At 38.2% G+C, this 24,692-nt stretch overlaps 1 protein-coding gene across 1 annotated transcript; it reads right to left on the minus strand.

The window, feature by feature from the left end:
• Positions 1 to 7,341: 7,341 nt before the first annotated feature.
• On the minus strand, positions 7,342 to 24,340 carry ccdc138 (coiled-coil domain containing 138). The gene is made up of 15 exons (XM_085434318.1): positions 23,966 to 24,340; positions 23,542 to 23,581; positions 22,666 to 22,768; positions 22,480 to 22,568; positions 22,187 to 22,350; positions 21,887 to 22,024; positions 21,582 to 21,701; positions 21,156 to 21,233; positions 20,818 to 20,937; positions 20,171 to 20,299; positions 19,903 to 20,019; positions 18,594 to 18,771; positions 15,216 to 15,389; positions 9,127 to 9,265; positions 7,342 to 7,895 (listed from the first exon to the last, which is right to left on the minus strand). The coding sequence occupies exons 1-15, from the start codon at positions 24,044 to 24,046 to the stop codon at positions 7,769 to 7,771; spliced, it is 1,797 nt and encodes a 598-aa protein (XP_085290444.1). The 5' UTR covers positions 24,047 to 24,340; the 3' UTR covers positions 7,342 to 7,768.
• Between the last annotated feature and the right edge of the window lie 352 nt (positions 24,341 to 24,692).

Below are 24,692 nucleotides of genomic sequence, written 5' to 3' on the forward strand. Positions count from 1 at the left end.
AATAGTGAGTCAGTGGACTGAAGTGCAGCCTGTTGTAAGACAAATTTTGTATGACATGTAATATGCTGACATAATAACAAGCAGAAGCCAAACATGAATTACTTACCTCAGTAGCACATGCAGTATAGTAGAGCATGTAAAAACACACAAACTCTTTTACAGAACCAAAGTGTCGCTGTATATATAACTTATTATTGTACATAAACTATATCTTATTAAAGATGTATGGCTGAAATGGCATGGTATTTTAATCTGTTTGTGTATTTATTGGTTTGTCCTTATGCAGCGTTCAGAAATCAGGAGAATGAAACCAGATTTGAAGGTAGATGGTTATTTATAACCGAGCTATAGGGCGCAGTATACTTGTGATCACAGTATATGTTGGATGAATGTGTATTTTGTGCTTTTGCCTGGTATGTTGGACCCTTCATAGACTAGCAGCCTGTCCAGGGGTGTAAAACCACATCTTGTCCTGTGGCAGCTTAGAGACTCTCTTCAGTATAAAACGAGAGAAATCATCACAGAGATCGTCTTTACCCATTTTTTTCCCTTAGGATGACATTACCCCAATCTGCAGGGCACAAGGTGGCACTGAGCAGCTGGATGGGAGCTGAAAATTATCCATTCATCTGTTCTCCTTCGCTTATCCTTAAATTATATGATACACATATCCCATGTATTAATTTTAGTCACCAGAGCTTAGCTCACATGAACCCTTTTTTGACCAGCCTGTCAGGGAGCTCTCACTAGAACCATCTTCAAAAGGGGAATGGCTTTTGTGAGCATGAAGTTCCAATGAACTTCTAAAATCTATACAAAGGTGCATTGAAGATGATCTGCTCTGTGAGAGAACGCTTTACTAAGGGACTTTACATTGATATTTCTTTTAATATATCACCTATACAGATGTGGCACAGGAGTAAGAAAATACAAATAAAGTATTCAGTTTGGATTCTAACTTATCATTATTACTTTATAATCTACAATAGTCAATACACAGACTGAGTATACATAAAAAGAGTACCATATGTGTCATGAATCATGTCAGAAATGAATGACATATAGGGTGGTAAATAACCCATAAATTTCTTCATCACAGATGGCTGTTAGTCAGCTGTTACTGCTGACACTGTGACACTGACAGGGTTGGTTAATGGCTTGAAAACACCAAATGGAAAATCACTAATCGCAGCATTTTCCACTTCATTCAACATTAAATTAAAGGTCATTAAATGTGACATATTAACTAGACGGTTAGACAAATGAAAGATGATTTTATTGGGAAAAGACCTTAGGACAAGACAACACAATGAGTTCGACTCATTATATCTCTCCCTCAAATGTTTGATCTTTCCCACTTGCTTTCTACTGCTAACCAAAGTACTGTTTTCTTTATCGGGATAATTACTTCTTATTATCATGCCGCACTACAAGGTATTTCTTTTAATCACTAGTTCTTACCAAAGTATGAAGAATACAAACTCTTGTGATCTTTGCATTTGCGTCATCCTTCCAGTTTGAGAACATTTAGATAATGTAACCTGACCTGCAAAAACACAGATCTAAGTATAGATGATACCTGCAAGAACGATTCTCTATCCACGTGGCATTATCCTCTGCAGTGGCAGTCATCACCTCTGCACACATTTCTGTTATCAGGCTTTTGCTTAGTGTGGGTGTGTGCCAGAATTTGAATAGACCTCAGTCTAACAATAAAGTGTGTAAGTGTGTGTGTGTGTGTGTGTGTGTGTGTGTGTGTGTGTGTGTGTGTGTGTTGGAATGGGATCTTAAGGCTGGTTGAAAGAAAAAAAAACCCAAAACAAAACAAAACAAAAAAAAAAAACTCTGGCTGGCAGTGGAAACAAGCCGATGCTGCTTTGGGGCATCGGGGATGCATTGAGGTCTCTCTCTCATCTAGTCTCAAATACTCAAAATTGACCACAAATAGTCCTTCCCACTAAATATGCCTTCCAGTCCTCACACATACACACAGTAGGTACACATGGGTAGTAGTGAGGAGGGGTGTGTTTGTCTTCAGGGGCTGTTACTGCATCTAAAGCACTTGGCATGGCTTACTTTCATATGACAAGGGATGAAGCCATAAAAAGCTTCTTCAGGGCAAGGAGTGCCAACCATGAGGGTAATTAAACCTTTGCCAGACAGCAACACCAACATGCACACACCAAACCCTGTCACTCACCTGCAGACACATCAAAGAGCATGTAGTGTCCAGACCCCAGCCAGGTGTATTTTCTATAACTTTTATGGATCTAAACTAAATCTGTCTGGAGTTCCAGATAAATGTGTTCACATCAATTAAAAGTTCTTCAACTGAAGACTGGTGCACTCACATGCCTGGAATATGGAGGGGATCGTCTTAGCACTAAGTAAAAGCAGAGGGACACCGATGGCCTGTATGCGCAGAGCCTAAAATCTTCAAGACAGCCCTAAAGCTCACTACCACATAACCAACTTTGACTCTTTTTTATAAAATCCTGCTAGTTGCTGTAACTATTTCCATCTCACAAACAGAAGGATGAAGCAAAACAGTTACATAAAATATATAAATCTGGGACTCCTGTTAAATTTGAAAATAATAGTGTTCATATTGTTCTTCCCCTTTGACCAACTCTGCAGTTATGTTGAGCAACAGAAAAAGTTTACGAGTCAGAGCCATCACATGCAGGCCTTCAGCACATCGTGAAAACCAGAAAAACAAACAGAAATTTAGAGGCACGGGGACACACACCAGGCAAAGCAATATGTACGAAAATCCCCTGGTTTGAATCAGGCTTGACATTTGACAGAAGCAAAAACAAACTCAAAGTTGGAAACTGGTGTAACCCCAGCCTTTCCACCATATATGAAACCCCGACAGCTGGTTCCACTTTGCCTCATCACACAACTGCTCATTTACAGTCAGGTATATTACCAGAACCTCCATGGACCTTTTTTTTTTGCATTACTTAAAACTTAAAGAGTGTATTTACACATATTGTGGCTGGTGGAAATAATAAATATTTGGTGGGCTGCCACATTAAATTGCTGATTGTCTCAGCTCTAAGGTTTAGCTGGATTGGAAGTGCTGATGCTTCCCCCTTACCAGAAAACATTTTAATAAGGTTTACCAGCCAAACCAGAGCAGCGCGACTTTCGGGGTAATTTTCTTAATTTTTTTTACCACTAAAAACCCCCCAAATATAAATCAAGTTCAGAGGATAAAGTCATGCAGATGATATTGTTCAGGGCAGACTCGAAGACGTGAGCCTGTTAGGAAACACAGGCCAGACACTGCAGTGTGAACCAGGCTCATAGCGTAAATAATTCATCTGTTGACAGTTCCTGGAATAGACACATAGGCAGTCAAGGGCTCGTTAGAGTGATACTCTGTCCAAAATCCATTTTACTGTCAAACGCCCATCGCGTTTAGTGTAGAAAGACAGCTGTAAAATGTTTGATGAGTCCTGCACCTTGAATTCATGTCAGCTACAATAAATTTCACTGATGAAAAGTTAGCTGAAATAAATAGCAACAGTGAGTTCCATCAGTTCTGTCTATCCTTTGTTGGAGCGTTTCAGTCACGTTGCTGCAGATGTCTCTTAGAGAAAAGATCTGTATTAGCTGTATATAACACAGTTATTGGCCACTTAAATATCACACTATGTTCTGTAACATGCACCTATGAGAACACTTTTTAATCACAGAATATAAAGCAGAAAAAGATGCTTGAGATAATTCAAAATTGTGTTTTTAAATAAATATGTATGTTGGAAATGTCTAAATGTTTTGGCATCTGACTGCATTTGATTTAGACAATCAAATGCAACACTTAGAATTGTAAAGCCTATAATGAGAGAGACCACAAGATAGCGATAGCATATTTTATGATTCTGCATTCTTTTCAATTACAGTGTTTTTTAACATTCATTATTACTGCATGCTAACTACAGTACAGTCGAAGTAGAACAAAGGGAACGAGATTATATTAAGGCTAATGAACTACACTTGAGATATATTTGGTTAGTTCTAGAGAAACATCTTTGTGAGGTGTAATTAAAAGGTATTTAACGGCTTTTTCTCATCAGCCAATTACATTGCAGCAACTCACACATTTTGACATGTAGAGGCGGTGAAGAGGACCTGCTGAAGTTCAAACTGAGCAACAGAAGGGGTTTAGGAAAGCGACTTTCAATGTGACATGGTTGTTAGTGCCAGAGGTGCCAGACTGCTTCAGGCAACAGTAACTCAAACAACCACTAAGGTATGCAGAAGACCAAAATTTCATCCAGGCTAACCAAAACTGGGCAAGATTGGAAAAACATTGCTTGTTCTGTCTTTATTTCTGTTTTAACATTCAGATGTCACAATTTGGTGTAAACAACATGAAAGCAAGGATCCATCTGCCAGTATCAGTTGTTCAGTCTGTGGGGCATATTTCCTTGCCATGCATGGGGTCTCTTAGTACCAAGTAAGCATCATTTAAACACCTACCAGAGTATTGTTAGTGATCACGTCTATCTCTTTATGACCACAGTGTACCCATCTTCTGACAGCTGCTTCCAACAGGAAAATGTTGGTCTTTGTGTATCCACAACAGTGGTACCTATAGGATAACTTGACTGCTCATCGAGAAACATTGTTTTAACCTGACAACACTGTTTAAATGGCACAGACTGCACGTGTTACCATTCTGCACAACATCTCCAGATTGCAGCTTTGCCAAAGCAACAGATGAGTTGACGAAGTCTGAAAGTGACGAGTGAATGGATGCTGAGCTCCAGCTCAATCTGTACTACATCCAAAGAGAGACAGATGAGGATGAAACAGCGGATTTAACATGCTGACGTTGACAGAGATTTCATTAACCACAGCACATGGCCTGAACCGAAAGATTAAATTATTCAGACTTCTCTAAGACAAATTCAGAACATATTGATGTGCTACTACAAACACTTTAAGTTTATTCTTTTGTGTACTGACCTTACAAAAGTGTGAAGCAAAAGTCAAGCAAATAAATAATTTTCATCCACATTTGGTCTTCTGATACTCCTAATTCTATTTTCATATCAAGGGACAAACATATAATATTTACTTTCAACAAAGGAATACAGGAATAATTGAAAAATCTCTCTCCCTCTGAGAGAGACAGATAATTTCGCTCACTATCTATAGAGAGATATGATAAAGATATCATATGATTTAAAGCCCCTATGTTTAAGAGTGATAATGACCTGTTCTATAGTTCTAACTATAAACACATCACTCACACAACTGATCAATAAAATTGTTGGTGCAACCTCAAACATAGTAATAAAAGTTTCTTTATAATTCTTAAGCAAAATCCTGAAGCTTTGAATTTTAGGGCCTGTTACTTTAAGTAGATGTAAGTGGATTTATTGGTTTGTCCTTCTGCAGCGTGCAGGAATCAGGAGAATGAGAGCAGATTTGAAGGTAGGTTATTTATAACAGAGCTACTGGCCAAAAGCTACGTTGTTATCCATTATCATCCCATGACATGAAAAACATCAAAGATGGATATAACACAGGTATTCCTTGTAACAAAGAAATATACAAATGACTTTATACACAGATTAAAGTGGTGCATACACACTGCGAGGTGCTTTCTGCAATTAGGCAGAATTGGATGGTAGTCTGTAACACTTCAAGAACAGGAAGTGAGTGAAGGCAGAGGCAAGGATTAAAGGGTGGAAGCTGAAAATGGAAGAATGTTGCACCAAATTCAGGAAGGAATTGAGAATGGTTCTGGGTAGTAATGAAGAGTTACAAAATGACTGGGAAGGTACAGCCATAGTGCTGAGAGAAACTGCCAAGAATCTGTTTGATGTATCCTCTGGACAACGGAAAGAGGACAAGGAGACTTAGTGGTGTAATGAGGAAGTACAGTAAAGTATTCAAAGGAAGGGGTTGGGAAAGAAAAAGTGGGAGATGAAGGAAGAAGACAGTAGTACAGGGAGGCTGGACATACGGCATAGAGAGGTGGCAAAGGAAAAGGCTTATAGTGAATTGTATGTGAAGCTGGACAGTAAGAGAAGAGAAATGCACTACAGATGGAATAAGTTGATGAGCCATGCCAAGACGCCATGGCAAAGAGTCGGGGTGAGGTGATGATCAATGCTGAGAAAGAGCTCTACAGATGTGATGTTTGCTTTGAGAGTGCTGATGGAGAACTACAGAGGTCAGAGGGAGTTATACGGGGTCTTTATGGATCTAGAGAAAGCATGATAGGGTTCCAGGGACTGTGGTAACTATGAGGAAGTCAGCAGTGGCAGCAAAGTATGTGAGGCTGGTGCAGAACGTGTATGAGAATGTGATGAGGTGTGTGGTTGGACAGGTGGGATTTTATCACAGATTGGCTCAGAGCACCTTTTTTTTTTTTTTTTTTTTTTTAAATTGGCAGAGGCTGACAGATGAGGTCAGGTAGGAGGGCTCTGGGAAGTCTCTCCTGGAAGACAGTCTGAAAAGGTGGAGGTCTGCACTGAAGAGAAGGGGAATGAAAGTCAGCAGAAGCAGGACAGAACACATTTGAAGGGGTAGGTGAACATGCGAGGAGTAGAAATAGTGACGGTAGATGAGTTTCAACAATCAAACTAAAGCAATGTATAGGTGCACAAATGAGGTGAAGAAGAGAGTGCAGCAGGGTAGAGTGGGTGGAGATGAGTGCCAGGGGTAATTTGTGACAGGATTGCAGCAACAGTGAAAAGGAAGATTTACAAGATGCCACTGAGCTCTGCTGTGATGTATGGTTTGGAGATGATGGCACCGACAAAAACATAGAAGGAGCAGAAGTCGCTCAGATTTTTACTGGGAGAAACAAGAGGAAAATGTCAATATAAATCAGTAGTTTTATCTGAAAATGACATGTTGCCTCCCAGGAAGTGAGTCATGTTTACCAGTGAATCAAATCATGTGCAAATTTAAATCAGTTTTTTGGGGTTTACAAAGAAACCCAATGACAGAGTACATGGTAGTCTATATCTTACAATAAACACGTGATTTAAGAACACAAATCTTTCATTCCAAAAACCTAACCTGAGCAGAAGTCTGCACTTTAACAAACGTAATTAATTGGGGATTTGCTTTGCGGATATTAAAAAACCTGCATGTATAACCTTTAAATTCACCAAAGAATGACTCCATTATATTTGAAATATCAGCTGTAATTGCTCCAGTGCGTTCCATCAACCACCACTAGCGCATCTCATATTGAGACTATTACTCTCTGTCAACTCAGACTTGCTCTGGAACAAAGAAATGAGACAAGTTTATACAAAACACAGGGGGGGTGGGGGGTTCAGTACTTCATGTGCCATCCAAACTTAATATGCTTCAGTTCTTTTTGTTTATTGCCATTAAACCATTTTACAGTCACAACCTCTCTTGGCAAGAGTGACACTCACTTTTATATGGAAAAATGGGTTTATGATCTCCAAAAAAAGAACAATTTGCATTTTGGAAAACAAAAAATATGGGTCAGAGACTTAAAACATACACAGCTTTAAATCAAAGTGCTTATGACAAATAAAATACAAACACTTCATTGTATTACTAATAAAGAAAGCATGTCTCCAGTTATAATCTGAGGTAAACCAGGGTGGAGCTGCTGTTTTCATGTACTTTTGAAGTTTAAGCAAATCTTTCAAAAAGAAGAAAAAAACCCAAACAGAATCCAGGGAAAGTGTTGAAATAGTGAAGGAGAAGGGATGTCATCTTGAATAAGTTTCTGCAGACCAACACGATGAGAATTGTATTATTTAATGTTGTGGAGGATCGATCTAAGGTTCAGGCAGAGGAAAGCGTGTGTGTTTTTGGTTTTGTGATGCAGCTCTTCTATTTGGAGATGCAGGGAGGAAAGTTCAAACAGATGATGGTTCTTCCTGGAAAAAGTTGAAAGAAAATGAAAAACAAAGTGTTTGTCTCTACCTGCTGTGAACAAAGTCCATTACTGTGCTGTTTCAAATTTCACATTATGTCTCTAGCCTCCAATGTTGCATATCAAAAATACAAATTAGTGCTCCATGGCACAACATAAGACGTTTTGGGACATTGTTTAGGTTGTTTGATTAGACTGCTAATATGCTAAATGCTAGCAAACATATCCCTTAAAATCTAGTAATGTGAAAAGGTCTTGCGCCCACCCCTCATTTCTTTATATCTTTTAAGGAAAATGGGAGCTGAAAGCGATTTAATAAAACCTGTAAATGTACATGAAAACAGGGTCTAAGAAGCAAATTTAGCGTTTACAACATTCTAACAAGCTTAAAAATCAATATTTGTTATGACCAAATGTATTATTCGACACAGCCTGAGCTTTTATAGCCAAGCTTTGTTGTAATTTCTTTCAGTTATCTTCGGTAATAGTTCTCCAACATTAAATGCGCTTCTTGAAGCACAATCAAAGCTCTTCTTTGGATGTTGGCGGCATTTTGTTCCATTCTCTGTCAAAATGATCCCACACCACTTCAATAATGTTGCGGTCTGGGCTCTGAAGAGGCCAGTGCATAACTGACAGTGTTTGATTGTGTCACTTTCTATTGAGGTGTACTTTTAGTACACTGGCAGTGTATTTGGGATCACAAGCTAAAATGCAACCCCAAACCATGACAAAGCTGTTATACCTTCCTCCCAACCTACTTCATACAGACTCATGATGATTTGAACCAAACATTTCGAATTTTGAAATGAGAAATTTTATGAAAGACTCCATAAAACTTTTGCTACTGATCTCCAACCCAATAAATAAAAGAAAACATTCCTCTAAAAAAATGGTGCAGTATTAGGACTGGACTGAAAAAGAGTGAAAGAGCATCCAATATCCAGGGTAAAAACAAAAAGCTGTGACCTGAAGCTGTGCAAAGGATGAACAAATCCATGTTGAAAATGCAAAGACAAATCTCGTGTATTCCTGGAGTAAGTCGTGACAATCCACAAAATAAATGTTGCAAAACATGTTCACTTCCACTAAATCTTCTATTCAAATGCTGATTGGCTATTAAATATTTCTATTCATGAAGTCAAACGTAAACACATGAATCCAAGCAGGCAGGTAGTTTTTAGCCACGCCCAGAGAAATGCTTCCATGTTTAATATGGACATCACTGTGTCTACCTGATGTTGGAGAGCTTCTGCAGAAGGATGGAGAACTTCTCCAAAGATGGGAGGTCCAGATGAGGGTTTTTAAGAAGCAAGAAGGATGTTTGGAAAAACTCTTCACAGCTACATGCATCCAGAAAGGAATTTAAGTAGCCTATGAGCACAACAACAAAAGCAAAGAGAACAGGATATTATCAAGGCAATCAATTCTGATGATCTGCAACACATTTTATTCAATGTCAAAACTTCTAAAGAGATGGGAATTATCAGCTTAATTTTGCCAGCAAGAAAACTACACGAACACACCAACAAACCATGAATAACACAGAAAAACAGGAACACATATGCTGGTCAGAGTGTCTCTTAGAACATTGTATTTCCATATTGTCACTTTTAACTTTGACCTCAAACCTCAAACATACACAAACTCACACAGGGAGATGAAACAAAGGACAAAAACACCAGTGCTCACAGATGGGAGCTGTAGATCTCTTAAATTAATAACAGCAAACGTTGACCTTAAAATGAAGACGATTTCGAGTAAACAAACATTTGTTTCTGCTAAAAGTCACATTCCCGCTCCTTGAAAAAGTAGCTGTTTGTTAAAACACACATGCAGCGAGGGAATACAATCTGAGCAACAGAGGGACTTTTTTTGGCTGGTGAAGCAGCGCCACTGGCATCAAATCACAGCGGAAGATGGATGGGGAAGAATAGCACCGGGCTTAGATAAGAAAGGATCAGACAGATAGAAAGATAATATGACAAAGATAAGAAGGGAAACATGGATTGGTCAGTCTTTTTCCAACAATATCTTACCCTCAAAATCACTATGGATAACTATGGTAAAATGAATACTACTGGTATTCATTTTACAGCTTATAGGTACATTTGACAAATTTCAAATTTAAGCATTTTTAAACTGCCTTTAACTCCAGACTTTTAATGTAAGCTTAAACATGGCCCACACAGACAAACATAATCCACCAGTGAAGCAGAAGGTACAAGGCTCCAACTAATTATATGTTTCAATAAGACAATTATTTTTAATATAGTCAAATCAAATGTAGAATAAACAGTGTTATCACCAAAACTCCCCAAGGTCCTGTTATTTAAAGCTATGCTGGGTTAATAGTTGAAAAGATTGAGTTACTGGTAGGGAATGTGACTACCTCTGTACAAGAAGAGGCGATTTGACCACAGATGTTTGGTACATTTGTGTATAAATGGACCTTTTTACATTTTTAAAAAAAAATTTTTTTATTGCTAACCTTAAGGTGTAAACCTTTCCCCCTCTTCCTCAGCCCTTTTCCATCTCCCCTCATTACTGCTTGTAAAACAGAATAATTAGCAAGTCTCGCAAGGCTTACAATCCCCTTGAAACACACAAATATCTGCACACACATACAAACACACAGACCTCAGTCCCCAGTCGCCTCTGGCATATGGTCCTGCTGTTTATTAGTATGCAGCAGTTTAAATGATACGGCTCATAACCCTGCTGAACTCACCCTTCCATGAAAACACACTGCAGCTGGTATCTTAACCTTGTCCACCTCCATCTACTCTTTTGTCTTCCAATAAGTAAGACAGAAAGTGGTAGGGGTCCAAGGTTTTATGACCACAATTTCCAGATCTATTGCCTGACCACTAGTTATGATTGATCTAAGTTCAGAAAAAAAAAAAAAAAAAAAAAAAAAAAACAACGTAATTTTTCACATGTGGTTTTTATGTGGGGAATATATGGAGTGATACACCAGGAGGGCTGTTTTAACTCAAAGAAAATTGTGATATTCAAAGCAGTCTATAAATCAGGGCTAGCAAAGTAATCACAGCAGCTTTGTCAATCAAAACCAGTTTTTAGGCAATATGAATTATACAGTTTTAAAATTGGCTCATAAGCTGGATAAAACTTGAACCATCCATTTAAAAAGTTGTTTTCAAAGAAGTCAGCCGAATCTAAATAAAAGAGAATGCAATATGTTTTAAAAAATGAACTCTACATTTTATTGGAAATGGTGAAAACATAAATGTGCTTATTTTAAATTGAATTAAAATAACCTTTTTAGAAAAGTCAGGAGAGGGACTTCTTTACCAATGTGTTGCATCACTTTTTTTTTTTTGCTTAAAGCCTTTGGGAACAGAAAAGACCAACTACTACCATCTCGAAACATGTTTTATACACAAGCTTCCTGTGTTGTTTCCTCCAACTGTAATGAACAAATTGTACACTTTTAGAAAACTCATCCTATAATAGTAATAGGAAAAAGCACTTTCTATATGAAAAACAGTTGTGGTCAGAGGTTTACATACACTCATCTTGGACATGAATTTCATGGTAATTTGAGTCTTTCAACCCCTACTAGCATTTCGTTAATTGTCCATCAGGACCCCTGACCACTCTTTTTGGACTTTTTGGACATTTAATTGGATCGTTTTACTGGGACAGACTCTGCTTTAAAGCATAATCCATAAATTTTCAACACGGTTGACAATGGAGCTTTCCAGCAGCTGAAAATGTGCATGCTTTATCCATTCCAAAACCAATTTTGATGTGTGTTTGCGATCATTGTCATGTTGGAATACCGAGACACGTCCAGTTTTAAATGTGTAGCTGCTGAGTTCAGAAGAAGTTGAAGAATTCGGATGTAGCCCTAATTTTCATGATTTCACCCACTTCCTAAAATGTACCAGTACCACTGACCACACAACAGCCACAGAGCATGATACCACCACCACCATGCTTGACAGCTGGTACAGTGCTTTTTGAAAGCCTGATATTTACTGAGGTCTTTAGTGCCTTCTTTGTTGGCCAACACCCTCTCAAGTCCAATATAAAACCAACTTTACTGTGGACAGGGGCACTGGTGTTCCAACAGTTTCCAATTCCTTCCAAGCTTGAGCCTTGGTTGTTCCTGAGCCTCATCTAAGGGTAAAAATTTAGGTGTTCTCTCCAAGACCTTGGCAAATTGGTGACACATCTAAACAACTCATATTCAATTGTTTAGAAATGGCTTCAAGTGCCCTTCCCAACTTGTGTAAATCTATTGGTCAATCAATTAGTAAAGCTGGTAAAGAGAAACTACCAGTTATAGTCCATCATGATCACTATTGAGATGTTAAAAGGCCTTAAAAGATTGAGCCAGTATATATATATACACACTTTTGACTCTGTGTGGATTAGAGAGAGAAAAAAAAAAGACTTGTATTATTGCTTTTTAAGCACTCAATCTTTGTTAAATAATTAATTGTTTACCATTATTATGGGATGTCCATACAGGAAGTCATTCTTTCACTGGGCATTGGTTTGTAGATAATTATTGGTCCTGGACATTCCAAGGTCCAGTTGCCTAGGTAACTCTCTAACGTCTTTACCACCCTGTAACATTTCAATCAACAGTCGCCCTCACTATGATTAGTAGTTACTTTAAAGTTTCACCTTGAAGTTCAGAAAAGTTTCACTCAGAACATGCTCACTTTGGGTTTGTCTGTGGTTATTTTGCTTGTCATTGCTTGGAGTTGGTGAATGCCAGTGACGGTCTATGGTTTCATGTTGCTGCCCCTTGCTTCCCTTGTGAATGTTCTTTTAAAATATAATTGCTGATACCTTTAAAGAAACTATTCTGGATTAAGAAAAACAAAAACAACACCCCAAACAAATCAAGGACCACCTCAAACAGCATTAAACTGTCAGATAACAGAGCATCAATAGATTTTAATATCTTCTAACATTGTGCAAATACCAAGTATCTTAGATTTAAAAATGTTTTCAATCGTGAAATTGTTTTTGTTATCACTGTAGTGTAAGGTACAATCATTTAAATAAATAGACTACAGTTATTCACATTAACAGATAGTATTCATGTATCAAAAACCTCTTCATAAAAAGATTTGACAGTTTTGTGGAAAAATATGAATTAATGACAGATAGTCAGTATGGGTTCAGAAACAACAGATCAACAGCTTTGGCACTGATAGATTTAATGGAAAAGATAACGGAATGTATGGATAATAAGAGGTATGCGCTCGGAGTTTTCTTAGATCTAAAGAAGGCGTTTGATACTGTTAATCATGAAATTCTATTAAAAAAACTGGAAAAGTACGGGTTTAGGGGAGTGGTTTTGGAATGGTTAAAAAGCTATGTAGGGAATAGGCAACAATATGTACAAATAAATGAATATAAATCTAATTTGATGGATATAGCTTGTGGAGTACCTCAAGGTTCAGTACTGGGTCCAAAAATGTTTATTATGTACTTAAATGATATCTGCAGAGTATCGGAGATTTTAAAGTTTGTAATATTTGCAGATGACACAAATATACTGTGTTCAGGTGTGGAGTTGCCACAGGTTTTGGAAATGATCACACAGGAATTAACGATATTAAAGAAGTGGTTTGATATAAATAAATTATCATTGAATCTAGATAAAACCAAATTTATGTTGTTTGGAAACCAAAAGAAAAACATCGAAGTAGAAATATGTGTTGACAATGTATATTTAGAAAGAGTAAATGCAATAAAATTTCTTGGGGTGATCATTGACCACAAGCTCTGTTGGAAGCCACACATTACTTATGTTCGGGGGAAATTGGCACGGGGCATTGCCGTCCTGGGGAAAGCAAAGCATATGTTGGATCAGAAAGCACTGCACATTTTATACTGTGCTTTACTACTGCCATATATGAGCTACTGTGTAGAGGTCTGGGGAAACACATACAAAAGTAACACACAAACAATAACTACAATACAGAAAAGGGCCATTAGATTAATAAATAATGTAGGGTACAGGGACCATACAAATGCACTCTTTGTCAAAATGCAAGCTATCAAATTCCAAGACTTGGTGAAGCTTAAAACAGCACAGATAATGTATAAAGTAAGAAATAAACTGCTTCCCAAAGAAATCTGTAAATTGTTCATAGAAAGAGAAGGTGGGTATAACTTAAGAGGGAGATGGAATTTAAAAATACAAAGTGCTAGAACAACTTTAAGAACTATGTCTATCTCAATTGCAGGAGTTAAATTATGGAACAGTCTAACAGAAGAAATAAAAGACAGTCAAAACATAAAACAGTTTAAAGTAAAATATAAAAACCTAATTTTAAATAAGTATAAGAATGAAGAAAACAGGGTTAACCCAGGACGGTAATGTTGCTGGAAATGGTGTTGCGGTTCTTTTTTGTTTTGTTTTGGTTTGTTGTTTTTCCATAACTTGTGTATCTGCAAATATACACATTCTGTATTTTTCATATGAAAGAAACTATACTGTGGTGGGGCTTGCTAATTTCTTGTTTTGATTTATGTATGTTATGTTTTGTTTTACTTCATATGTTTCATATGTTGTTTGTTTAATTTAAGACAAAAAAAATTAAATGAATGAGAGGTAAAACTTGAGGGGGTAGGGACAAATAAGTAAATACTTCAGCCTACTCCTTTTCAAACAAATAATGGAATGATATTTTGTAATGATTGTGAAGGCACATGTTTGAAATGTTTGAAATAAAAATGAACTGAACTGAACTGAAATTCCCACTTTTTAATTATTTCCTAGGGTGTGCGATACCAGTGACTGAATGGTAAATGGACTGGTTCTCATACAGCGCTTTTTAACTCTGAGAACTCAAAGTGCTCTATATAAACTTGCCTCATTCATCCATTCATACAAGCACTTTATTTCTATGCTTTTTCTACCCAAGTGCTTTCTATCTAACATTCACACATATTCATACTCTGATGGATGCATCAGAGAGCAACTTGGGGTTACTACCATGCCCAAAAACATTTGGCATGCAAAACGTCTTGCTACTCAATGCAAATCTACTACTACTACTGCTACTCAGCAGGCACACGTATCAACATTCATGAACTGATCAGCATTGACCCTTTTAGGTTAAATGTACCAGAAGGACGCTGCAGAAACTGTGAGTCACCACATTATATTCACTAAAAATAGGAAAAATAAAATTACAATGGAAGCCAAAGCCTTTTACTGTAAGCCTGTCTTTGCTCTGAGCTGCATTGGGAAAGGGGAAAAAAAAAAAAAAAAAAAAACACGCCATAACCATTCATCTAAAAGTGTTTACCACAAAACAAGCCTACTTACAGGACTCCTCACTGAGTTTCATCAGAATGTCTATAGGCATGTTGAGCCCTGTGCGACTCCCCTGAAGCACTGAAAGCAGCCTCTGCACTCCTCCATAGTGGATGAACAGCCCTCGATTCTCCTCATTCATCAGTTCTATATAGAGACTTTCAAGTGCCTGGGACAGCACATCAGCTGCAAATGACAAGAGTAAAGTAGAAACAGTCAAAAACACTCCAGGTGTCTAGATGAAAATGACACATTTCTTTCAGTTGAAATTATAGTCTTAAAATATATAAAAATAATATGTTGTTTTGTTTTGTTTTTTACATTTAAAGTAGCTGTTTTTGTTATTTTAATTTTTTTCCCCCAATAATTTTAAAAATAATAATAACAATTATATTTAATGGTATTACTAACGATTTTTAATATATTTACATACATACATACATACATGTTTATCATGTTAAAAGGGTAACAGTGGAAGATCTCATTGAATTTTGTTTGAAGGTTTCCACGTGTTCATTTCAAGCTCGGAGACCTCTCGGTAGCCTAGCCCCCATCATTTTCATTGTTTTTTGTTCTTGCTGAGAATTATACATACATAAAAACAGCTTGTACAAACTGTAAAGTTAATTAAAAGAAAACAAAACAACATGCAAATGTTTATAAGTCTTGGGATATTGTATTGAGCCTCATACAGAGAGGTCCAGTGAACAGCTACAAAATGCACTTCAATCACATCTTTGCTGTTATAAAATCCATTGTTGTACAAAAACATAAAAATTCTGTATTTGTCCAAATACTTATGGTTCTAACTGTATGATTACTTATTTGAGGTTACTCACTGAGGCAGAGACCTTTCTTAGTGTATCCCTTTGCATTAGATGCATTACACATGGAAAGTACTCATTCACCAGCTGTTTCCTATCTTCTCCCACTTAACTCACAACTTTCCACTGTACTTTGGATGTAATGGCTACAGTCCTCTGACAAAGTTATTTTCAGATTTCCAAAAGCTTCATATTTTACCTGACATATGATAAAGGCCAAGCTTTGTTAGTTTAAGTGCCTGAGTTTGGTATATATAAAAATGAGCAATTAGCAAAGGAGAAGAAATATCTCTTTCTTACAGTCAATTTGGCTCCTCAACAATCCACAAGGAAAAAAAAAAAAAACTAAACCTGGTAGGCAGATTGACAGAAAACAGTCTGCACTGATGTGCTGAGGGAGCCCTCGAGCAGACGGAAGGTCATTTTAGAAAAGAGGTTCATAAAATATGTCAGGATTTGTCAGGTTTGTGGGCTGAACTCAGAGAGCCAACCAAGATTTATAGTGTGGAAGGGCAAAGAGCTCCTTGCCTCTTTAAAATATTTGCACGTAACGGAAGAGGGCCAAGAACCTAAAGCAATGCTAGCAGCTCTGTGATCTGAGGATTTTCCTTATCAAACCCAGCCGAGAGTTTAGATCCAAAACTATCACTCACTGTCAATATATAAACTGTGGATGGAAGAATAACATGTTAGTGTAACATGATGCCAATATCCTAACGTTTAGCAAGAAATGTTTACCATCCTACTGTCTTAGTTAAGCTTTATTTAGGAACAAACAGAAATCGTGTAAACCCATCCAGCAGTTTAATATTTAAGTCTGCACTCAGACACCAAACCCTGACCCAGGTTCAACTATATAGAGCCAGGCATATCTTCTAATTATCTCAGAAAAGACAGTAGTTACTTATATTTTTTTCTCTTTCTTATTTTACTGGTTGCGAAAATTGTCACACTTATTTCTCTGAGCTCTGATGGGCTGAGACGCTAACCGTGTCTGCACTCGGAACTGAGCTGTTAGTGATGCATATGTAGTAGAAGTATAACTTGACAGAAAAAAAGCTTTTAAACCTCATTTAGGACCAAAAATGTCAAAGTTTTATGTATTTTTTGTATCATTCATTTCCTTGGAAAATTAAATGTGACCACTGATTCTATATATGCAGATTTTATATCCTAGTGACCAGTCAGTTAAAGTTATCGCTCTCCATTCATCTTTGTTTAAAAATAACATTCAAAATAACTGTCCAGCATTGTTAATGACATAGCTGCTGAGTGCTGACACTTGCTTCTAAAAGGAAACTTCAGGGCTGGCTACCTCTGAATGGCAATGGATAACAACTGGTGTGCCTAACAATGCTTTAGACTGCAGTACTGCTTTACAATACAACACAATTTTTGCAATGGAACTCAACTCAAAGACAATATTATATGTTGTTAAGGTAATTGATGATAATAAATATCATGTCTTTGGTACTTCTAATCATGACAGTGAATGCAGTCTACCAAACATGTCCATTATTTAATCTCTGCATTTATTTCAAAGTATGGTCCCATGTTTTAAATCAGAGCATAGCATCAAGTCAGTTATACTTCCAGAATATTGATCTGGTCATTTAAGTAGCAGAGCGGGGTTGTTAATCAGTCTCACCTGCTTCGGTGTTAATGGCATTAACAGCAGATGCACTAGAGCAGGGTTGGGCAATTCCAGGCCTCGAGGGCCGGTGTCCTGCAGGTTTTAGATCTCACCTTAGGTCAACACACCTGAATCACATGATTAGTTCATTACCAGGCCTCTGGAGAACTTCAGGACATGTTGGGAGCTAATTTAGCCATTTAAATCAGCTGTGTTGGTTCAAGGACACATCTAAAACCTGCAGGGACACCGGCCCTCGGGGCCTGGAATTGCCCACCCCTGCACTAGAGACACAATAATTGGGCAACCCGCAAAACAGTAATGGTTTTACAGGTGGAGGCCTCTGCCTTTTTTCCCCAACCATCTTTTTAATGTATTTTCTCATTAGTTTTGCATTTGGCTAGGGTTAGTCTCACTATTGGTAGCATGATGAAGTTGCACAGATAGTGCAACTCCTTCTAGGATGGCACATCAATATGTCCCTATTGCCAGAAGATTCACTGTTGCTTCCAGCACAGTCTCAAGAGCATGGAGGAGACTCCAGGAGAAAGGCAGTTACTCTAGGAGAGCTACACAGGGCTGTAAAAGATACTTAACTCATCCGCAAGAATGGTATCTGCTCCTCTGAGGAAGGAGGGACATGATGAGCACTGCCAGAGCCCTAAAAAATCTCCAGCAGGCCACTAGTGTGAATATTTTTGACCAAACAATCGGAAACAGACTTCATTAGAGTAGCCTGAGGGCCTGACTTTCTGTATTGGGTCCTGTGCTCACTGCACATATATATATACATATATACACACATACATACATATATACACACATACATACACACATACATACACATATACACACATACATACACATATACACATACATACACACACACACACACACACACATACATATATATACACGTGTTTTCATTAATACCTTGTGTGATGGTGCTGAAGATAATGAGGACAGAAAGGATCCGTGTATGAGGACAAGGGCTTCGGTAAAGGGGCCAACTTCCAGCTGCTTCAGAGCATTTCATAGGGTGATCTGAATCTTCTGCAGGCTTTGACACTTCCTCTCCTATCCATTGCAGAGTAGCAGATGGTGCTACATGCTAGGCAAAATATACACACTCAGATGCTCTGGCCATTGCGCAATATTAGCAACTGTGCCTGCAATCATTCACTTTTGTTATATAACTGTCAAAACAGAAATTACATGCCTACAATGATCTTCATCAAATGCTAGTGTATAAAATACAAGGTCAGCCTGACAGGGAGCCAGCAGGCTTCTTCTGCAACTTTTCCATAACTGATGGATCTAATAAATCAGCACAGTAAACTACAGCTACTATCCAAGATTTATGTATTTTGAAAGCTGAAGAGCTGGTGGTCTTTCCCTTTCCCCAAGGTCTCCACTGGTTCACCAAGAACCCTCATCTTAAAGTCATCTCTGTTTCTCCATCTATGTGTTTTGGCTCAAAGCCAGTTGGTATTCATCATATAAAGGGAACACGTTATTTAGCAATAAGGAAGCAAGTGGTTTAACGGGCCCAAGCTCCCTGTAGCAGGACTAGTGACAAGGACTTAAGGCTGGAAGATTGGACACGGTAGAAAGTAAGTGGATAAGGACAGTTGGTGTAGGCTGAACCCAAGCTCATAGCTGGGACTGAGGCCAGATGACTTTCTAAAAGCAAAGCTTATCTAGTAACAGGAATAACACTGCTGCTGAAAAGTGTCCAGAAGCAATGTTTTAGGAATAAAGCAGCTGTTACTTAGATTAATGTCCTTTCAGGCAGCTATGCGGGAGATTTAGTTTTTAAACAGTGGCAGATCATATAAACAAGATGCAGCCCATTTTGTCTTTCTTGCAGAAAAACAAACCATCCCCCCTGAAGGTCACTGTCTTGGCATCGTTTTTTCAGCACTGGCTTGTTTGCTCACAGTGAACACACGCTTAAAATTTTCATGAAAAAGAATAGTGACTGTGTTAGACTTTGTTTATAATGATCTCAGCCAGAGCTTAAATAGTCATAGCGTAACATTTCTTTCAACAACCCAACAAGAACATTTCCTAATAAATATCATGCATGGCCAAAGGTTTAATTATAATTTTTTTTAGCTGAATTCCAGTAAAAATGTCATGCTCCACGTGTCCATAATATAATACAGTAAGTTCCTTGGTGCATCTAAAAATTACCTGCTCTAAAAACACAGCTTGCTCACAGAAATAATATTATCTTTACCTGCCTGCTGTTGTCCAAGTGTCTCAAAGCAGAGTAAATGAGGCGAAGCAGGTTGAGGAGGAGCTTAGGTTCTGACAAAGGAGTGTGATGAAGCTGGTCTGCTAATAACGGGAGCACCTAAGAAACCCAAGATAAGTTATGTCTAATCAAACTCTGTCCGTGTCTCATCATCTCCTGCTTTTTTGTTGTTGTGACACCAACTGTGTGTGTTGGAATAGAGCCGGGAAGAAATGCAAAGATCAGAGCAAAGCTGCATTGAGCACACCACCTTGAGGAATCTTTCGCTGAGCAGAACCTCTGAACACCGGCCTACACCTTCCACTTTGTTTTCTGTTACATCAAGCACCCACTCCAGCAGAAAGGATATGAGCTTCAGTGGAGAGGGAGTTACGCTGCCCTGAAGGAAGAAGGGTGAAAAATAAGTTACAGTTGCTGTGTTTATTAGACCTCTCCCAGCTCAAATATAATGCAAAGAAAAAGTGTTAAAAAAGAAAATAAAGCAATAAAAGTTTGACAAAACCAGCTTTCTCAGCAGGGATATAACTGTATCCAACTCCGTATATCTATCTTCATCAATAGCAGTGATGATAACTTAACATAATCACAAACTATGATTTATCATGTCAGTTGGAAGTATGCGTGTGGTTTGTGGAGAAGGGCTGTTGTACCATTTCCTTTCCGGGTATATGTAAAGAGCAGTGTTAGTGTTTGTCTAACCACACTAAACCACATGCAGTGTTTTTCACTAAACACATTAACGATAGATTAAGTAACATGGCTGTAATTAGAGGAAATCTGTAAATCCTGCTGATTGGTAGTACATTTAACTGTTAAACAAACAACCCCCCCGGTCCCACTCCCACACACAGAGACGCACGCACACACACAGAGACACACTCTGAGTAGATGAAGTACCTTGTTGTTGGGTTTTCCAGAAGCTGTTGCTTTCTCCTTGTTGCATGGCTTAAAACACTCGGTACTCTTAATACTCCCTTTGTTGCAGCTTCTTGTTGCTAAATTGTGCTCATATTTCCTCTTAAAATAATAATTAAAAAAAAAAGCCAAAAAAAGTAAATGTCAATATCTGTTTTGTCTATTTACTAAAGATAACAGATATCAGAATGGCCTCCTTTATTCAACTCTCATTATTTAGATGCTGAAAACTGATTGTGAGACTAAACGTCACAACTTTAAGGCTTTTCATATAAAACATGAAGGAACGGCCTTTTCTGCACTGATATATTTGTTGTTACCTGAAGATTTTCAAGCCGAGCCTGCACCCTCTTGGATTGGCTCTCCAGCCTCTTATTTCGTTCACCGATCTCATTCAACTGTTGATTTGAAAAAAGAAAAAAAAAGACAATGACTATCAGTGCGCTGTTGCAATATAAATTCCCCAAAAGCACTTAGATCAACAAAACAAGTGTAGACAAAGCAATCCTAATACACTGTCGTATTAGTGAACTTCCAGATATCTTATGTTGTAGCGCCCTCCTCTGGATCAACAAGCTACTGGCTTGGTAAGAAAACTTTAACTTCTTTTTTGGGAACATTTGAATGGTAATTTTGAAGATGCCATCATCTTCATTTTGAATATGACATTCAAAAGTTGGAAATAATCATGCTTATGAAATGTTCAGACCTAGATTAGAAATTTTACAAATGCAACCAATTCCAACCTGCTTCTTCATGTTATCATTGAGCTCCTTGATTGTCTCGAAATTGCTTTTAAGCCTCTTGTTTTCTTTGTTTCTCTCTCGAAGAAGGTCCTGCAGCCGGCTCAGTTCATGCTGGTGTTTCTGGTGAGATGCACACATAACTGAACATTCACACAAAATGAAGATAGCAGTGACACCTTATGGAATAATCCATGACCTGTAAGTGCATGGATGGTTATGTAGAAGGTGGAAGGAAAGGGAACTATGTGTGGTGAAGAACACGTCCCTTCTTTTTAATGTAATATGATGTTTTATTCGTGTCAAACCTCCTCTATAGTCACAATGCGACTGTGGACCATCTCTTTCATCCCAGCCAGCTTCAGCAAAGCCTCTTCTTGCCGTTTTAGCCTCCTTTCTCTCTCATGCAATTCTCTCTCCCGCTGCTGCTGATTTTGTCGCTCTGCCTGTGAACACACAAATGCATGCTGAGTCTACAGCTTCAGCACAACAAAAACCGAAATACCTAACATGCCATGTTTGTAAGGTTTCTTCATTTTAATTGATTGAGCAATTCTGGACATAGAGCTTTATTTATTCTATTATGAGAGGAAGAAATATGTGTAAACCTTTAGCTGTTTGTGTATGGTCATCATTTCATGGTAAATCTTGACTAGTGCAAAGGAAGATGAGTCACATGAGTTGGGAAACTGGAAATCCCACTGCAGCTCTCTGTCACTCTCAGCTTCCTGGGACCCAGAGCTACCATCCAGATAGGAAGGCAAGGTCACATCTGGACAAGAGTATCAAGTTATTAAAAGAAAACTTTAAATCAACTTAGGATATAATTTCAGCTTCTGAGTGAAGCAGAAAACATTTGCCTTGGCAACAAAGTGGACTACTACCTGTGAAACACACATACCCATTTCTGTAAACAGCACCTGAGACTCCTGAAGTGGGACTACTGTGGAGTCTGCACTCAGGTCCTCATTGTTGCCATGCAAACTACAACTGTGCCAAATTAAACCAAACACAACCACATACAGGTTTTGCTCAAAGAAGTCATCATTAACATGCAAACACTTCCATGGTGTTACTGATCACTTACTGCTCAGGATGATTGGCGACTGCTTTGAACAGTTCATGCAAAGCTCTGTTGTAGCATTTCAACTCTTTGGACCCACCAGTCAAAACAAGTCTTTGTGCAAAGTCTAAAAAAAAATTATTAAAAATAATAATTATAGTCATTCAATAATTTCTTTAATTTGTGTAGCACTGTCCGTACATGTGATGTGGCAAGTGCAATATGTGGTCTAACTTTAGAAATGTGTCCAAAATGGAAAAACTAGCTCTCAGTGAGATTTTATATCAGCAATTGGCAATTTGTATTCTCAAGGGCCCACATGAGATTGTTGTAGGCGGCCGCACTAACGGGCTGAACTCAATTCTGCTAAATATGAATTTTAGCTCTTTATAAGCTTTCCCATGAATGCCTCCACAGCAGCGCCAGTTTCCCATGTGACCCTTGGGAAAATCAACCGCCCACTCCTGTTTTAGAGCTTCAGTAATTTGCTTAGACAAGTTGAATGTTTTTCAAAACACCAAATTTTTTGCAATGGGACAAATGCGCTTGAAATTTCTTTTAAAGAAAGCTGGGCTACCAGCTGCAGTAGCTCTATATACTTTGTTTCACTTAAAAAACAAAAACAAGAAAACAAAAACAACAATGTAATTTCCCCAAGACACTCTGAACTTTTGCATTTTGTTATGTACAGAACATTGCAACCCACTGTGTCAACAGTAGCATTTGGGGCTTGTTTTTAAGCTTTTCACCATTTTTAAAATAGAAAAAAAGCTATAATTCAATAATATCATGTTAACCAGTGAAGACAAATGTGGTGTGACGTGCAATATTTAATAAATATATAACGCTTAAAGATCTGTTGGAACCCAAAAGGGCATGTGACACCCAGACTACACTTACCATCACTGGTTCCTGTGGTAGTTCCCTTTGGAGGTAGAACCTTAAAGACAGTGCAACATGTTTTAGAACATAGGTGCAAAAAGACAAAATGTCATATAACTATTTGTCAAATAACGTGGCGACTACTCTTACACTAAGCCTACATACACAGCTGGTAAACCAGAAATACAGAGGCTCGGTGTTCAACTAGCTACACGTTAACCTAGTCTGTTTCTTATGAATTTAGATACAGGGATGGGAGACCAGATATTAATGATTTAAACGCGTAGGTTAACGTACATTTAACCAGTAGTAACTATGTAAACAAGCTTGGTAAACGTCGGTCGGAGAACAAACAGAAGAATGGACAGGCAACTTTTGCACAGGGTAGCGTTTCCAAGATACTGCACCACAAAACTTAACTGTGTACTTCAAATTGTCAAACCTGCTTCCTCCTCTCCAAATATTGCTGCCCAGGCTTTTCCACTGTGTTATTCAAGTCGGCATCCTTGAAATGTTGGTTCATAGCTACTATTACTGTGATTAGAATCTTCCTCCTCTTCACTTTTATCCCACGAGTTTACGTAAAATAAAAAATAAAACCAACTTCCGGTTAAAACTTTCGAATTAAAACCTCTTCATATCATGGATAAAGGTACTTTTTCTGAGCTGGTATTCTGTAAAGTCGTAACATATTCGACATTACTGGTGGCATGTTGGAAAACTTCCTTAACCAACCGTGTTCGCTAACTTTAAAGCACCATCCAAAATTTGGCGGATGATTAATCACGTGATGCATTTTCTTCAACGCCACCAGCGCTGTTTAGTGGGGGACAATGGCGCCAGCTAGTGGCTTTTAAATGTAATCAATATGAGGCAGACAGGTATAACAGCTGCAAGGAGCAGAGGCAGTGAAGGTGGATGAGTTTAAATACCTGGGGTCATCCAAGCAGGTGAAGGAGAGAGTGCAGGCAGGGAGGAGTGGAGAGGACAAAAGGAAGACCTATGAGGAGTCGCATGGATGTAGTGCTGAGGACATGCAGAGGGTTGGTGAAACAGAGGGGCATGCTAGGAATAGGGTAAAATGGAGGCAAATAATCCTCTGTGGTGATCTCTAAAGGGACCAGTCGACAGAAGAAGAAGAAGAATATTGCTCCAAATAAAAAGAGAGA

The sequence above is a fragment of the Copadichromis virginalis genome, linkage group LG16, assembly GCF_057382275.1.
Source record: "Copadichromis virginalis isolate Kocher_CV1m ecotype Utaka linkage group LG16, C_Virginalis_male_GT1.1, whole genome shotgun sequence".
Taxonomy (NCBI): domain Eukaryota; kingdom Metazoa; phylum Chordata; class Actinopteri; order Cichliformes; family Cichlidae; genus Copadichromis; species Copadichromis virginalis.

Coding starts and splice junctions, on each gene's coding strand:
- ccdc138 (XM_085434318.1), bottom strand. CDS start 24,046: ATGAACCAACATTTCAAGGATGCCGACTTGAATAACACAGTGGAAAAG. Junction 22,025..22,186: donor CCATACACAAACAGCTAAAG/GTTTACACATAT, acceptor GTGTGTTCACAG/GCAGAGCGACAAAATCAGCA. Junction 7,896..9,126: donor CAGAAGCTCTCCAACATCAG/GTAGACACAGTG, acceptor AACTTTTTCCAG/GAAGAACCATCATCTGTTTG.